This window comes from Orycteropus afer, unplaced genomic scaffold, assembly GCF_000298275.1.
Source record: "Orycteropus afer afer isolate SDZICR_OR568_19922 unplaced genomic scaffold, OryAfe1.0 scaffold00050, whole genome shotgun sequence".
In the NCBI taxonomy this organism is placed as follows: Eukaryota; Metazoa; Chordata; class Mammalia; order Tubulidentata; family Orycteropodidae; genus Orycteropus; species Orycteropus afer.
Window position 1 is genome coordinate 3,442,934 of NW_006921637.1, and position 18,302 is coordinate 3,461,235.

Here is an 18,302-nt window from a genome sequence, read left to right on the forward strand (position 1 = left end):
GGATTTGAACCGCCAGCCGTCTGGTTAGCAGGCAAGTGTCTTAGCCACTATGCTACCAGAGCTCCTCATAATATATAGTATAATGCATATTATACGTTATACATATTATACATAATGTATATATATATTTTTACATTATGTTGAATGGAATTGATATTTCCTGACACATTCTAAACGGCCTTAAAATGAAATTATTTATGCATTCTGTCAATAGAAAACTGAGTAACTCTGAAATTTGAAAAAATCTTGCATATGTGAGGTCTGATAACTTTAAATTACATCTTAATGCATTGTGTTTACTGAGGTTAGATTTCAGACTCTTGAGGGTGGGATTGTGTTTTCTCCTTGACTAAGGGACAGATCTTTATGATTAGAAGGCAGAGACAACCCCTGCCACTGAGTTTGTCTAGTACTGAGCCAGGCACCAAATAAGTATCATATATGCTGAGATGAGGTGATCTTCCATGTTTGTATTTAACATTAGGTACCATCATAGAAAATACAAACACATCAAATATTTTAGAGTTTGGATGTGTGAAATACATTGTGCAATGCATCCTAGGCTCAGCTCTGGCAATAGACAGAGTTCCATGTGGGCTGTACGGACACTTCTTTGCAGTTGTATAGGTACAGCATACTTTTCAACCCTGGCCATACCTCTAAATCAACCCGTGTGTTTATTTTGAACGAAAATGTCCAGACCCACTTCAAATCCACTGTGTCAGTTTCTTCCTGGATGGTATTCACCATGCACAATTTTGAGCGTAAGCTTCCAGGTGATTTTGACATGGGTCTTCTATGTGAACCTTGGGCCTTAGGCACACAGCCAAACCTGACTGCTTTCCCATAGGCAACCTCCTTGCCTGTTTCCAATGAGTTGAGGCAGTTGATATAGATTATACGTTATCTTCAAGTGCCCTTTTACTTGCATTACTTTCTAAAATTTAAATGTTTAACAGTGGTACAGTGCCTAAGGCAGTTGACTGCTAGGCTGGCAGTTCAAACCCACTAGCCACTCTGTAGAAGGAAGACTGGGCAATCTACTTCCATAAAGATTTACTGCCTCGGAAACCCAATGGGGTTTGCTATGAGTCAGAATCCGCTGGATGGCAGTGGGCAACACACATCCACCCTCCCACCCACCCACCACTGGGGCTTGAGGTATAAGATTCCAAATAGACACTGGAGGGCTGGAGGACAGGCAGCAAACTCCAGTTCCTAAGGCAGGGCGCGCGTGTCCCCGCGCCCTGTCAGCGCACGCGCACGCACCGCGCACGCGCGCAGCCCCTTCCTTCAGTAGTGTGGCGTTGGCGGCGCCGCGCGCGGCAAATGGAGTGGGTGCTCGCGGAAGCGCTGCTCGCCCAGAGCAGGGACCCCCGTGTCCTGCTTGGGGCGCTATGCCAAGGAGAGCCATCCGTGGAACGCGTGGAGACGCTGCGGTTTTTTCTCCAGCGGCTTGAGGATGAGGAGGCGCGTGGCGGCGGCGGGAACGCGGGCGCGTGCTCCGCGGCGCTGCTACAGGAGGCGGCGCGTGAGGCGGCGATCGGGTACCTGGTGCCACTGTTGCGGAGCCCCGGCCCGGAGCCGCTGCGCCTTCGCGGCCGCGTCCTGCGGGCGGCCGCTGGGGGCCTGCGCTCTTGCGTCCGCCTCGCCGGGGTCCAGCAGTGGGCGGCCGCGTTGGCTGAGGACGCCCTACGCGACCTGCTCGCTGTGCGGCGGGATTCCGGCAGCGAGGGTATCTCTCGGGAAGCCTCTTACAGACTTGGCGGGCCCGACACCGAGGCAGCTGTAGAGGTTCTGGTGGCCATCAGCCCCTGTCTGCGGCCGCACGAGGATGGGGCGTTGCTGGAGCGAGTATCGCAGGCTGCCTTGTCCCTGGCTCTGGGCGAGGCCGAGGCGGGGCCCGCAGAAGAGGCGGCAGTTTTGGCGGCTGGAAGGCTGCTGCCGGCGCTGGGCCGGTGCGGTGAGGGGGTGTTGCGGACCGTGTGGGAGGGGCTGCGCGATGCGGCCGCTCCGTCTGGGGCCTCGGGCCCGGGCGCCCGGCTACCCAGCGTCGGGCGCCAGCTGCTGGTACTGAGTGCCCTGGCGGAGAAGCTGCTGTCTGAGCCGTGTGCGGGCTTAGCCCTTCACGGGCCAGAGGCGGGCCTGGACGCCCGGCAGTGCAGGCATTTCTGGAGAATCGTGCAGGCGGGACTGGCTGAGGCCGAGGACGCGCTTACGCGCAAGAGGGCGCGCTATGTGCTGCAGACGGCAGTGGAGGTGTCTGCTGAGCAGGGAGCCGACTTTGCTTGCGGCGCCTGGGAAGCAAACGGTACTTGCATACTTGCCCTGTAGCCCGGACCTAGTTAACTTCCCGTGGGGAGGGGGGAGTCTCCCAGCTTCGGAAATCTAGTATGTAGGGCTTATCTCTGCGACTTTTGCAGAATTTGCTTATTTCACACGGCCCACATAAAGTCTGAACACCTTGGGACCCTCGTCGCAGTGTTTTTTGAAGTTACACAAATCACTACAGTTTCGAACAGCCTGCATTTCCTGAACTTTATGACATAGACCAAGGTACCTATGGAATAATTTAGGCAAATGACCAAGCCCATGGGGAATTTAACAAACCGAAGTTTGCTCTGTGTCCAGATCTATTCATGTAGAAAAGAAAAGTTAACATCTGTACAATTGAAAGTTATTAAGTATTCTGACCAGTGAGTGTTATTTACAAATAAGTGTTAGTAAAGCCATCACATTCTTTTGAAATTTCTTTTGTTAATTCTCTTAGAAGCAGAATATACTTGTATTTGTTACAAGTTAACAATTTGTTAAACATAGGGGACTTAAGTCCACCTTTTGAAGATATTTTTGCTGTTGATTTAATACATATTTTAAATATATATTTTTAAATTTTACATTTTGAGCTGTATTCTCTACTTTATCATAGAAAAAGTAGATGAAATAGCAAACTTTCCCTTCCTACGTTACTATTGATTGGTTTGACCACTGAAATGTGTGAAAGGACACTTAAGTCATCTTAAATTCATTTTTGAGTTATCGAAATTGTCTCCATAGATAGAATCTATTCTTTCCACTGCTAGCTATTCTTTTACTATAGGTAAAAGGTTTCTGTTTGGCTAGTAGATTATCAGGTTTTCATATACATTTAAAAATTAGTAAATATTTTAACAGTCCACCAATAGGTAGTCAACAGATGAGGATTTTCACTGGAAAATTCTTTTAAAAAAATTATCAAAGTTAAACATGCACTTATTTTAAACAATCATTCTGCAGTTTGAAGTATAAGTAGTAGTCCTTTCATGCTCCCTCCCACCCCCACACACTTATTACTTCCATTTCAGAAAACAACCACTTTTAGCTGATTAGTTTGATGTTTATTTCTGTCTTGAAATGTGTCCTAGTTATATTGTAACATGCATTGTCATGGTTATAATTTTGGTTCAATAGATACTCAGCGTTTAGGAAATGATGATTATGTAAATCCTGTTCTAAGGTGGTCTGTGCAGTAAACTATTTTTCTTTCTAGGATCATTCCCTTTAAAAATTCGTTTGGTTTTATCTAAATTTATCACAAATTCAGCCCCTAGTTTTTTGCCAATTGTCTCAGTCTTTTTGCTGTGAAGTCATTAGCTATTTTGTGTTTTATGTTCTTGAGGAAATCTCTCCTAGAGTTCTCTTACATGCTCAAATATTAATTGTTGCTCTCTATGCTTGGTGTACAGCTGACCTAAACTTATCTGTCTTCACCATAATCCTAGTTATTCCTTTTAACTGAGTTCTGTGTTGGCTTCCTTGTATTCTGTAGTTCACATCTTCCTCTGTTTATTCACTTGTTTTGTTGGAGTGTATTCTGTAATAGTTTCCTGAGATAAAATATTTTAGAACTGTGAGTGTCTGATAATTTTATCAATGGAGCCATTATCTCTGATATGTTTTTATTTCTAGTATTTCTCTTTGACATGTTAAAATTTCCATCCCTGAAAATCTTCATCTTTTCATGCACGTTGTCTGCTTTTTCTACTAGATTCTTAAACATTAATAATAGTTATTTTTAGGTCCTACTACACTTGGATCATTTCTTGGTCTGGTGGTGGTTTCTTTTTTGTCTGTTGACAGCAGGTCATTTTTTGTTTTGTTTTGTTTATTTATTTATTTATTTTTCTGTCTCATAAATTTTAGATACTTAGTGTTGAAAAACAGTGACTGAAGTAAATATCCCTAGAAATATTTGACTGCTAACCAGAAGGCTGGTGGTTCAAACCCTCCAGCCACTCCTCGGAAGGAGGGTTGGGCAATCTACTTCCATGGTGGAGCTCTGGTAGCATAGTGGCTAAGACACTTGCCTGCTAACCAGACGGCTGGCGGTTCAAACCCACCAGCCACTCCTCGGAAGGAAGGTTGGGCAATCCTACTTCCGTAGTGATACTGCCTCGACTCGATGGCACATAACAACAACAACAACAACCGCCTTGGAAACCCAAGGAGGGGTTGCTGTTGAAATAGAAAGGAAACCAAGCAGCACTCAGGAAGAGAGAAGCAGGCAGATTTATTCACGTTAGCGGACCAGCTGGTGCTAGTGCACTAAAACAGCTGGCCGTGATGATAGGGTCTTTGGGGTTTTTACAGGGTCTGTAGGTTCATGTGCAAAACTAGGCAGGGTTGTGGTGGCAGTCTAGACAGGAAGGGGTTTTGAGCTGGGTGCAGCTCTAGCTGGGTGCTAGGTGCAAAAGGGGAACTCCTGAGCGGGGAAGGGGAAACTGATAGGGGAGGGTAGCTGAGGTGAACACTAAGGGGCGCTTGGGGGGGCTTTTTTTTCTTCACTATGAGTTGGATTCGATTCGAGGGCATGAGTTTGGCTTTTCTGTTTCTTCTGTCAGTTAGGATGTTAGGTTGGTGGGGGGAGGTGGTTGTTGAGTCAATCTAGTTCATGGTTGAGCTGGGTTATTTATTTGTTTATTTATTTAGTAAACTTTTTATTGTGATTTGAATGAAAGTTTACAAAGCAAATTGGTTTTTCTTTTAAGAATTCATAACATTTTGTTTTTTTCATTTGACCTTTTTTCCTATCCTGTCTTGCCTTCTGAACTTTATCCCTGAGCAAATGCTGCCCTTTTGATTTCATATGGTTGATTGTTCTAAGGAGTGTGTACCCCTTGGTGTTATTGTTCACCTTATTAAAAAAAAAACAGCAACAAACCAAACTCACTGCCGTTATTTCCAACTCATAGCCACCCCTCCTTGGGATTCTGAGGTGGTATCTCTAAGGAAGTAGATTGCCTAATCCGCCTTCCAAGGAGTGGCTGGTGGGTTTGAAACACCAGCCTTCTGGTTACCAGTCAAATGCCTTAGGCAGCATACTCAGTTTTCTTGAGTCTGCTTGTTTATTTTCTGCTTTTCAGGTTCAAATTCATTTGCTGTTGTCTGTTCTCCTGTTTTCTCCATTCATTGGATTTTTGCCTTAAAAAAATCCCTTACTGTTATAATGAGATTCTGAAGGAGAGGAAGTAGAGTTCATATGACCGACTCTGCCATTCTCATCTGTTGTTATGTGCTGTCCAGTCGGCCCCGACTCATAGCGACCCGTCCTTGGGTTTCTGAGGCGGTATCACTACAGAAGTAGGATTGTCCAACCTTCCTTCTGGGGAGTGGCTGTGGGGTTTGAACCACCAGCCTTCTGGTTAGCAGTCAAGTAAGTGCCTTAGGCACTATGCTACCAGAGCTCCTCCATTCTCATCTGGAAGTCCAAAATAGTAATTTTAATTAAATTTTTTCTTTCTTTACTTCTGAAATCTTTGTTAGCTAAAGCAAGTCTTCTATCACCTAGGCTTTGATACAGGGTATACCCTCCATTATTTGAGAATATAACGTTTGGTAATAGTGCCATTATTTTAAGGACTTTCATTAAGTAACTTACAAAACATAAATGGAGCAACTAATTTTTTTTTTTTTTTTTAAACCGTATCAGATCCAAGTCTGTTTTGGTGGTATGAGAAGAAAAAAGATGAGCTTCTAAAGTTTTGGGAAAACTATATTTTAATTATGGAAACTCTAGAAGGAAATCAGGTAAGTGTTTTTATGTTTTTAGCAAAACCTCTATACATGCAGTTTTAATTTTTTTTTTTTTAACATTCTGAATAAGCAGTGCAAAAGACCAACTTGGATATAGCATGATAGAATTCCAGCATACTTTGTTTTCTAGCATAAATACCATTTAAAATTGAATGTAAATTGTTTTTGTTGTTGTTGTTGTCGTTATGTGCGGTGGAGTCGGACCCAACTCATAGTGACCCCTCCTTGGGTTTCCGAGGCAGTATCACTACGGAAGTAGGATTGCCCAACCTTCCTTCTGAGGAATGGTTGGTGGGTTTGAACCGCCAGCCTTCTGGTTAGCAGTCAAGTGCTTTAGCCAGTATGCTATTCCTAAAAAATTGTTTTAGGAAATTAAATAATACTTTCAGTTGGTTTAGATTATTATTTTAAAAACTTAGTCTTACTTTATCTTCCCTTGACATTTAATCCTAAAGTGTCAGTTTTTAGTTTCTCTACTTTTCTTTATGGAAGATGTTCTAAAAAATACACACTTTAGGAAAATTTTGACTTAAAGCAATTCTGAAGAATTCTAAAGGTGAATTAAAGTAAATAATTGCTCTTTAATTCTGTAGGTTTTCTTTCTCTTTTAGTTCCTGTTTCTGTGCACGTTATTTTCTGATTATATCTGAATTTATAATCCCAAGTAATAGGATGGATTTTTTAATAGATTGGGTAATCAAAAATCATTTGTAATCGACTTTGAGTTAATTCTTGTAGAATCATGGAATTTTTAAACTTTATGTTATCTAATACTGTAATGCTGTCAAATTAAGATTCATCAGAATTGCCTGGATCACTTGTTAAAATGTGAATTACTGGACCCTACCCACAGAGTTTCTGAGTCAACAGATCCAGAATGAGGCCTGAGAATTTGAATTTTTAGCAAGGTTCAAGGCGATGCTTACACTGCTGATCTCTAGGCCATACTTTGAGAACCCCTAGTGTGCTGGGGTTCTTGGTGTATAGGCTGCAGATTATTGAGAGGATAGCCATCTGTGGAGTTATTGTAAGGTGTTAGTCCAAATGTGCTTCTAGCATTGGTTGTGGACTGAGGTGAAAAATCACTTGTATGTGCTCAACTTATAAAGATGCTATTTTGGTTGCCTGGTGCTGCTTTAACAGAAAATAACACAAATGGGGACTTTAACACATAGGAGTTTATTCTCTTATAGTTTTGGAGGCTAGAAGTGCAAGTTCAAAGTGCCGGCTCTAGGGGATGGGTGTGAGACCCTTGACTTGGGCTTTAGCTTTGCCTCTTGCTCCTGTCCCACTGAAACTGGAGGCGTCTCTTCACTCAGCCAACTTCTAACTGTGGAGGCTGGCATACCCAAGATCAACAAGTAAAATGGCACAGTCCCAAAATTATCAAACCACATGACAAGCCACTGATTCAGTTCCATTGACAGTCCCAAGACTGGCAGACAGCATGGCAGGCTGCTGAACGATGACTTGGCTATGCAGGATTCAAGCGTGCTAAAAGCTGCAGAGACCCTTTTCAAAACTTCTCCTTATATACTGGAAGCAGACCACATCCCTAAGGGAGCTACTCAGCTGCTCCAATAGATTCCACCATGGAGTTGATTATCAATCTCATCATGGGGAATAACTACATCTATCTGCCTAGCCACTCAAAACCAGGCCCAGCCAAGTTGACATATAACCTTGACTATCACAGGTGCTCTGGTAACGTAGTGCCTAAGGCATTTGACTGCTAACCAGAAGGCTGGCAAAGACTGGGCAATCTACTTCCATAGTGATACTGCCTCAGAAACCCAGGAAGGGGTTGCTATGAGTCAGGAGTGAGGTTTTTTTTTTTTTTTTTTTGGTTTTAACACAGATGCAAAGCTGAGGAATAAAGAAAAATTCCAAATTCAAGTCAATTTTTATGATTTTCTTAATTAGTTGATCTGTAAAACTCCCATTGTTATTTTGTGCATGGATCATCAGAAGTTCTTGCCGTGTAAAAGGCATCCTCATAGCAAAAAATATTTTGGTGTGTTTGAGCCTAATTATTTTATAGATGGTAGGAAGGGTGAAATGAAAAATATATCCAGTTAGTACTTTCATTTGATGATGAATCAGTATGATCTGGGACTTCACACTAGTATGCAGAATAAAATATGTAGAGATTTAAAAAGTCTTATTACTTGTATTTTGACAGAGATATAAAGTCCACATAGTCTGAGTAGTGTGAGGAACGTTGTACTCTGAACTGGCCCAAGTTGAGTGACTGGAGAAGATATTTTACTATTTTTTTCTGCTTTGAAATACTTTAGATTATCGTCTCTACCTGTTTCCCAGTACTATTGAGAATTACATGACTGACTTTTTGATATTTATGATAGAAATGTAAATATCATTCTAACTATATCTGGGTTATGTTTATTGGTTTTGGCACATTTGATTTTATATTTATACCATTTAAAGTTGGATTTTTACCATTTAAAAGTTGGAAAAATCAGTCTCTTTGTACATGTTTTTGTACAGAGATAAAAGCACAGAAGAAGGGTTGTAGAAGAATATTCTTGTACATTTTTAAAAATGGGTTTTTATTTCATACAATTTCTTAACTTTTATTTTCAGATACATGTTATAAAACCAGTTTTACCAAAGCTAAATAGTCTGTTTGAATATGCAGTGTCGGAGGAAAAAGGTAATGGTTATTCTAATTTTTTATAACATTTATAGTTTTTCTTTTCTGATTTTAACAAGTAATGCTTGCTCATTATAAAGAATTTGGAAAAATACAAAGCATAAAGAAAAAAATGTGAATCATCTTGTAGTACTGCTACCAACCTCTGTTAGCATTTCAGATATACACTGTCTTAGTTACCTACTGCTGCCATAACGAAAAATAGTCCTGGTCAGAGTCTTGGCTGTGTCGTTTCCTTCTGTGAAGTTCTCTTCTAGTTTCTGGTGTCTTTCAATACTTGGTGTTCTTTGCCTGTGGATGGGTCCTCACATAGTGTCTGCCTTTCCGTGTGTGTGTGTGTGTGTGTCTATTCTGGTCTTCTTAAAAGACTCAACTGAGAAGTGTTTAGCTTTAGGAAACACCCTCCTCTGGTGTGACCTGATGAACAAAAGAAATGAAATTCCCAGTTTCCAAACAGGGTTGTATTTACAGGTGCAGTTAGGGCTTCAACTCATATTTTTTGGGGGAACACAACTCAACCCATACATCCTTTGGGATCATATTGTTCACAGTATTTATCTAACTAAGCATTTTCCTATATCCTTAAATAGTGTTTCAAAATATCATTTTATATGGTTATAAGGTTTTCTGTAATTTTGAGGTATGGTTAATTTTTAAAACATTTCATTATGGTAAATTTCAAACATTTACAGAAGTAGAATAGTATATATGATGAGTACCCCATGATCCAGCTTTAACAACAATCAACTCATGGGTAGTGCTGCATGTTGTTTCATAATTTTGCCTACTTACCTCCCACCACAATATTTTGAATCACATCCCATTGTATTGTCTCATCTGTAAATATGTCAGTATGCATCTTTAAAAAACAAGGACTCTTTGGTAATATTTTAAAGATTCTGTGTTTTTAATAATAGTTCTTTGGTATGATTATGTATTTTAACTGCTTGCCATTTTTATTTCCTTACTGTGTCTGTTACTCAGTATTGTTGGAGTTACTTTTTTTGAGTTTCATTTCTCATTCTATTTTACACTTCTTAGTAACAAAATTCTCAAGTATAGTTTTTAAGCCCTTAGATACAACTATATTATGGACACTTTCTATAGGAAATAAAATGAAGCTGGAGCTTCCTAAAATTATTTTATGAAGTTCAATCAAAAACAGCTAAACATAGGCTAACAGTATTTTGTATTCATATGAATGATAAAATGTTACATTATAGTGTTTACACATGAGGATTAACCTAGGGCTTCGAACTGGTTGTCACAGCAGATGAAGCAAAATCAGAACAGAATCGAATTTTTAAAATTTCGGTGAAGCAGAATGATATCTGGAAAGGGAAAAATTATGGATTGAAGCCCTGGAGTGGGAGACTTGAAAGAGGCGCAGTGAGCCCTTTTAGGAGCCTGGTGTGGAAGATTGGATTATTGCCAAGACTGTGAAGAGCAACAACACACATTCACAGTAATGTGGCTGCTTGCCATCTTTGAGTGAGGCAACGATGTTCCTGACCATGGTAGTCAAGGATTTTGATTGCTAAGCAATGCATTCATTGCCCTTTGTTTTGATTACCTAGTGAGGCTCTGGTAGGAATATAACACAAATGGGTGGGTTTGAACAAACAGGAGTTTATTCTCTTACAGTTTGGGAGGCTAGAAGTCTGAGCTCAAAGTGCCATGACCTTGGGCTTCAGCTCTGCCCCTTGCTTCTGGCCCACTGAAGCTGGAGGGGTTTCTTCTCTCAGAAAGCTGCTGGCTGCTGAGACTGACAAACCCAAGGTTTGTCATAATCAAAAAATTTTACTTTCTTTATGGAAATCAGATAAAAATTAATTGAAAAATATCATCTCTTTCTCCTGACTTTAACACAGTGCTTAGCACATTAAAAAAAAAAAAAAATCCACTGCTGTCAAGTCAGACCTGACTCACAGCAACCCTTCCTTGGGTTTCCGAGGCAGTATCACTGCAGAAGTAGATTGTCCAACCACCCTTCCGAGGAGTGGCTGGTGGGTTTGAACCGCCAGCCTTCTAGTTAGCAGTTAAATGCCTTAGGCACTACACCATCAGAGCTCCTGTAGCATATATTGGGTAGTAAGTAAATATCTATTAAGTAAATGGATAAATAAACAAATTAAAAATGGGATAAATGTGTACCTTAGAGATATTTTTCTGACTCTTTTTTACTAGAAAAAAAAGTTCAGTTTTTTACTCATGACATTCTATAAATAAGTTGGTCCATTAATTACAGTTTACACCAAGATGCTAGTACAATTCTTTGGCAATGATAATTTTTCAAAATCAGTCATTGCTATTTGATTTGGTTTGCCAAGACCTATGGGCAAAAAGTGACAATAAAAGCATCATTTTAATAGTTACAACAAGATTCAATTCATTCTAGCCCTGGGTGGAAGTATAGATTCTTATGGTCTGTGAAGATCCCAGTGTATCAGAAAACAATTACAACAATCAGCTGAATAAAGCTCAATTCTGAAGGGCTCAAACTATTAAAGTTGTAATCTAGAGGAGGCAGTAAAATCAATTTACCTAGGTTAATTCAGGTTATTAACATTAGATGCTTATTCCCACAGGATTTTGGCTTTTTCACCCGTCCTGGCATATGTGTATTTATAAAAGAATGTTGGAAAGTGAAAATAAAATCCTGACCAAAGAAGGCATTAACCATTTTTTAGAACTCTATGAAACAAAGATACTTCCATTTTCATCAGAATTTTCTGAGGTAATGATAACTTGTCCTTTCCTTGCCCCCATTGTCAAAAGATAGGTAAAGGCATTGGTTGTATCATGTGTCATCTTTGAAAATATATGCTAAAATAGAAAAACACACCTGTGGCTATGGAGTTGATTCTGACACATTGCAACCCTATGTATTAGTGTAGAACCACCACATAGGGTTTTCTTGGCTAAAATGTTTATGGAAGCAGATTGTCACTCTTTTCGTCTGTGACACTGCTGGGTGAATTTGTATTGCCAACTCTGAGATTAGTAGTTGAATGCAAATCATTTGCACTGGATAGGGACTGTATGTGTATAAAACTCACTGTCATTGAGTCAGTTCTGCCTCATAGCGAACCTGTAGGACAGAACGTAGAACTGCCCCACAAGGTTTTCAAAGCCGTGATCTTTATGGAAGCGGATTGCCACATCTTTTCCCACAGAGGGGCTGGTGGGTTTGAATTGCTGACTTTTCAGTTAGCAGCCAAGTACTTTAAACACTGTGCCACCAGAAAGGACTCTAAAATTGCAAGTAACATTTTATGGGTTTGTATGCAGTAAATCCTATTTCTCTAAACTTAGCTATCATATTTAGAAAAAGCTTTCTATAATGTAGTTTTTTGAGGAATGCTAAATCTGCCTGCATCATTATCATCATGAATAAGGAGTTCTGTGTTAACCCATATTCTAAACAATGTAAGTATGACATCTGTGGTATGGAAGATTTTTAGTGATGTTGTTATCATAAGTTCTGAATCACTGAATTACTGCTATTTAGAGATGCTCCTCCTCCAGTTCTGAGGCAATGAATTACTGTTACCTGTTACGTTTAACAGGGGCCCTGGTGACATGGTGGATAAAGCACTCAGCTGTTAACCAAAAGGTTGATGGTTTAAACCCACAAGCCAGTTGCTCTTCAGGGGGATAGAGATACAGCAGTCTGCTGCCATAGAGAGTTACAGCCTTGGAAACCCTGTGAGTGGAAGTCAACACAATGGCAATGGGTTATTTTTTTTTTTTTAGGTATACTTCCATTTGTTAGGACTCACAAAAATTAAAGAGATTGTGAGAATTATATCTGTCTTTATAAATTTTATATTGTTACTTGAATTGCATAATCATTTACTTAGGGTGGTAATTTGCCTCTTATTTAGAGGTAACTTAAATGAATTTTTCTAATTATCTGTATACTTGCTACAGTATTTTGGTATGTATCCTTTTTCTACATTCTCCTATTCTTCCTGTACTTGCTTTGCTCTTTGACCAGTGACTAGTAATAGTTTTGGAGATAGAATTTTCCCCCCCCTTAATCTTCTGGGCTTAATTTCCCCTTGAGTATTTTTTTTGGTTTTTCTTCATTACTTTTTTTATTTCCTGGCACGTGTTCCTGCTTCAGGTTCTTTCTTCCTGCTTGACCCAACACATGAAGTCTTCTGAGTATCCTGTATGCTTTTATCAGGTGGGAAAATTCCATACTCATTTTGTCATTTCTTGTAGCCTCAAAGACCATCAGTGAATTAACTTATGATGTAAGAGATCAACTGTGTTTAAAGCATTTATTCCACAACCCTGTTTAGGCTATATGATTAGGGCAAACTGACTTTTCAAAATTACATTTAAGAATTAATAACAATTGTGTTTTTTTTTTTTTTTTTCAGTTTATTGTTGGACCGTTAATGGACGCACTTTCAGAGAGTTCTCTGTATAGCAGGTAAATCTGTTATTTAGTAGTAATGCAGTAATATGTATTTGATACATAAAAATTTGTCATGTTGAAGGAAGGGTTGCTTATGCACAGGGAGACAACTCAGGGCGCAGGAGATTATGGAGGGATGGTCACTGGGAAGAGGTAAGTATGGGGAGGAAGTGGGAGGGGAGCATTGTGGTAAACTGTGGTCAATGACATGAGACAAAGTATATGTGAACTGCTGTATGGAAAGTGAATTTGTTCTGTAAATCTTCACCCAAATCACAATAAAATAAAATTAATTAATTAAAAAAAAATTTGTCATGTTTATGAAACATGACCAGATTGTTTAGTGCATTTGGTACATAATATATGTTGCCAGTAGACATTCAGCTTTTTCTTATCATGAAGTTTTTTCTATATTTGTTATTCTTCTTGCCTTCTGTTATTTGTATCAAATGTTCCTCCTCTCCTTTTTTTCTTGTTCCCTTTCTTCCCCTCGGCCCCCTGTATTCTACTCTTAGAAAATAGATCTTATGTAGCTCATATTCTTATCTCTTGAAAATTATACTGACATTGGTGAACCCAACACTTAAATTAAATTTTCTTTTCCCTTTTTCCTTTGACTTTCTTTTATTTTAGAGTAATGGAAAATTTGTGAAAATAATACAAAGTATTCCCATTTCCTTGCATCCATGTTCTTCAAATGTTAGTATTTTACCATTTGCTTAATCATTGTCTCCCTCTCTTTGTGTGTGTTATTAGTTTTGTCTGCTGAGCACATACATCCATAAATGACTGTATCTACTTCTATGTCTAGATATCTAGTTATGTTAAGAATCATGAACCACACCGATATACTCAATTCCAGTACACTAGCACAGGAAATTACCATTCCCTTTTCCATAGTTTATCCTGGGTGCCTTTGTCCATAATGTATTTCCTTACTTGTCACTTCTACCTTTTGAAAAAGTTGGCAGTGAGAAGAGGTTGTTAATATTGTGGCTTTGCCTTGTTTTCTTGAGCATTAGCTATGCTTTTACGTTATGTCTTCAAAATTTTTCCCTGCTTTTGAAATTATACTATCTTTCTAATATTGATTAACTAAATTTATACTTACATGTCTTCTCTATTTGGTCTGCTTCTAAACAGAAAAGAAAAAAGGAATTACCCCCCAAACCTTGCTAAATTTCCTTAAAAATGTTTAATCTGTGGCAAATTATATTGATATTCAGCCCTGTTTAATAACTTGGAAGACCATAGCAATACTTGATTTTTGCAGTTATTTGTAGTTTTCAAATAACTCACTGCTATTGAATAGTGTTTTGATGCAATCAGACAGCTGGAGAGCGGTAAAGCCGTTGAAAAAAGCTTGGTGCTTTCTAAAAGAGTTGACAAGCACATTTATTATGAAATGTCTTTAGTTTTCTAGTACCCTAATGTGTTAAATTAATGGATAATGTTCTTGGTAGAAGCATGTAGCATAAGAAACAAAGATGTAATAATTAACTGCTCATGCAAAAGTAGTTTACTACTAACGTGTCTGAATGTTACTTCTTTTCTTTACACCCAAAGATTTTAAAGTCATTGGATTATATATTGAAAACAGTAATATACAATTTAAAATTATCCTATCTTTTCTTTTTATTGATGATGCTATTTAATAAGATTTACATACATATAAATGTGGGAAGAAGTTTCCTGAAAAAAGAAATCTGTACTTTCCTAGTACGGTAGGTTATTAATTGAAGGACTTTTGGGCTATAGTCCATTTAGAGTAGTTTCAGTATGCTTATTTCTAAATAGATTTTAATTATTTACTTTTTCTCTCCTCTTGGTCTGTAGGTCCCCAGGCCAGCTGATAGGAACTGGTTCACCATTGGGATTGAAATTACAGAAATTTTTAGTCACTTATATTTCTCTTCTTCCAGAGGAAATAAAGAGTAAGTGTCAGTAAAAAGTTGTTTTTTTTTTTTTTTTCCTTTTTAAATGTATTTGGTTTAGTTTTTTTCTTTTTTTAGTGTTGGTTATAAGTAACATCCGGGGAGCTCTGGTGGCATAGTGCCTAAGGCACTTGACTGCTAAGCAGAAGGCTGGTGGTTCAAACTCACCAGCCACTCCATGAAAGGAAGGTTGGGCAATCTACTTCCATAGTGATACTACCTTGGAAACCCAAGGAGGGGTTGCTATGAGTTGGTTCCGACTCGGCGGCAAACAACAACATAAGCAACACCCTAGACTGCTATAGTCAAAAAGAGTTTCCCATTTTTAGGATATGCAGATTTTGTCAGAATTGTATGTTGTTGTTGTTGTTGTTATGTGCCGTCGAGTCAAACCCGACTCATAGCGACCCCTTCTTGGGTTTCCGAGGCAGTATCACTACGGAAGTAGGATTGCTCAACCTTACTTCCGAGGAGTGGCTGGTGGGTTTGAACCAGCCCTTTGGAGTGAGTTTTATCCCACAACCAAAGTGTATCCCAGGGATATAAACTTGGGGGTCTCACCAGACTCCCATCTGAACAGTAATTCTGGTCGTTATAGTGTTTTTTAATTTTGTTCCATGTTTGTCCTCCCACTCCATTCAGCATCTCCAGTTTTGGTAGCCAGGCACCATCTAGTTTTTCTGTCCTCGAGGTCCATCATATCCTAGGGCTGTTTGTTTCCAAATGCCCTTGATTTTCTTTACTTTTCTTTGCTTCAGATGAGAGGAGACCATTAGCTGCATCTTAAATGGCCACTTAAAAGCTTTTAAGACCCCAGTCGCTACTCACCAGAATAGGTTGTAGAACAAGATTTTTGTGTGTTATGTTGTGTTAATTGAGTCTGGTGTCCCCCAGTACTATGGTCCTAAGTTGGAAGATCTGGTGGTTCTCTCTCCCACGGTGTCTGGTTGTCTCTGAAGGATTACTCCAAGTCTGTCCTCTGCTGCTTCTGTAATGATTGTGGATATTTTGTATCACTAGTATTTGTGCAAAATTATTCCTCAGCTGAATCTGTCATTGGTTTAGAGTATATTCCTTTTCACCATCCCTTATCTGGTCTTCTCAGTTGTCTATGCATTTATCTGTAGCCTAGTGTTTGATGTTAGTGATAATGCAGTATTGTGCATATATTGGTATTAGCCTCTTGTTGTCTGTATCTTATGTGCACAATTTGGTGTTCTCCCTTTCCCCAATATTATCATGTTATAATGCTGGTCTCAGACTCTTTTCCATACCATCCCTCTCCCCTTATCCAACTCAGCATGTGGCCCCCAACTAAGCATGTGGCCCCCAACTAATCTGAAATTTTCCTGTCCCTTTCCCTCCCATCCCCAGTAACCTACAAAATGAATTCCCTTCCCTAAGCAAACCCTTTCTTGACTTTTTTATTTGTTCTTCTGCGATTGACTTAATTTCACTCAGCATAATGTCTGCCAGATTAACCCATGTTGTGAGATGACTCGTGTATTCTTCATTGTTCTTTAATGTAGCATAGTATTCCATTGTGTGAATGTACCATAATTTTGTTATCCATTCATCTGTTGATGGGCATCTAGGTTGTTTCCATCTCTTTGGTATAATGAATTATGCTGTGGTGAACATGGGTGTGCATATGTCTGTTCATGTTCTGCCTCTCACCGCTTTAGGATATATTCATGGTAATGGAATTTCTGGTTACCTAGTGCCACTCTGACAAGAATATATACCACAAATGGGATGGCCTTAATAAACAGGAGTTTATTCTTACAATTTGGAGGCTTTAAGTCCAAGTTCAAAGTGCCAGGCTCTAGGGACTGGGTGAAAGCCTCTCAGCCTTGGGGTCCAGCTCTCTAGCTCTGCCTCCTACTCCCGGCCCACTGGAGCTAGAGGCATTTCTTCTTTCAGATAGCTGCTGGCTGCTGAGGCTGACAAACCCAAGGTTGACAAGTAAAAAGGCACAGTCCTGATGTTACCAAAACACACAGTAGGCCATTAATTTAAGTCCATTGTAAGTCCCATGGTCAGCAGAGCATGGCAGGCTGCTGAACAACGACATGGCTACATGCAGGGTCCAAGCATGCCATAAGCTAGAGACCATTCCCAAAGCTGCTGCTTCTATACGGGAAGCAGACCACATCCCAAAGGCAGCTACTCAGCTTCTTGTGGTAGATCCCACCATGGACTTGATTGCCAGTCTCATCATGGGGAATAACTACCACCAGCTGCCTAGACACTCAATCAGGCCCAGCCAAGTTGACACACAAGCATAACCATCACACTGGTTTAAATGGTATTTCTATTTTCAGTTTTTTAAGGAAATACCATACCATTTGCCACAATGGTTGTACCATTTTACAGTCCCACAAGCAGTATATGAGAGTTCCAATCTCTCTAGATCCTCGCCAGTATTTGTTATTTTCTGTCCTGTTGAACTTTGCTGTTATTGCTGGGATGAGATGATAATCTCATCGTTGTTTTGATTTGCGTCTCTCTAATGGCTAATGACCGTAAGCAATTCCTTATGTGTTTGTTGGCCACCAGCATATCATCTTTAGTGAAGTGTCTGTCTGTTCATGTCCCTGCCTGTTTTTGAATTGGATTGTTTGTCTTTTTGGTGTTGAGATGTTGAAGTTGTCTTTACGTTTTGGAGATAAGGCCTCTGTCAGATATGTCAAAGGCAAATATTTTCTCCCAACCTGTAGGTTCTTTTTACCCTTTTGCAGAAGTTTTTCGATGCACGTAAGAATTTAATTTTTAAAAGGTCCCAGTCATCTAGCTTCTCTTCCACCACCTGTGCATTCTGGGTTATGATTGATAGTCTATTTATGCCATAGATTAGGGCCCCTAGATTTACCCCAGTTTTATCTTTGATGAGCTTTATAGTTTTGGGTTTTACATTTAAGTCTTTGATTCAACTTAAGTTTATTTTCATGCGTGGGGTGAGGTATTGGTCTTACTTCATTTTTCTGCTGGTGGATATCCAATTTTCTTAAAATTTTATTTTAAGAGTTTCTTTTGCATTCAAGAAGAGCTAAACAATACAATCCACCAACTTGGCCTTACAGACATCTATAGAGCACTTTACCCAACAGCAGCACAATATACATTCTTCTCCAGTGCACATGGAACTTTTTCTATGATAGACCATATGTTCGGCCATAAAGCAAGCCTTCAT

At 39.5% G+C, this 18,302-nt stretch overlaps 1 protein-coding gene across 1 annotated transcript in view; it reads left to right on the plus strand.

Moving 5' to 3' along the window:
- Positions 1 to 1,329: 1,329 nt before the first annotated feature.
- The window catches only part of TARBP1 (TAR (HIV-1) RNA binding protein 1), a 201,182-nt gene continuing 184,209 nt past the window's right edge, over positions 1,330 to 18,302 (plus strand). Inside the window, exons 1-6 of the mRNA XM_042780644.1 lie at positions 1,330 to 2,311; positions 5,969 to 6,066; positions 8,677 to 8,746; positions 11,335 to 11,483; positions 13,138 to 13,190; positions 15,012 to 15,113. Of these exons, the coding sequence (XP_042636578.1) occupies positions 1,330 to 2,311; positions 5,969 to 6,066; positions 8,677 to 8,746; positions 11,335 to 11,483; positions 13,138 to 13,190; positions 15,012 to 15,113 (1,454 nt within the window). The remainder of the gene's footprint in view (positions 2,312 to 5,968; positions 6,067 to 8,676; positions 8,747 to 11,334; positions 11,484 to 13,137; positions 13,191 to 15,011; positions 15,114 to 18,302) is intronic.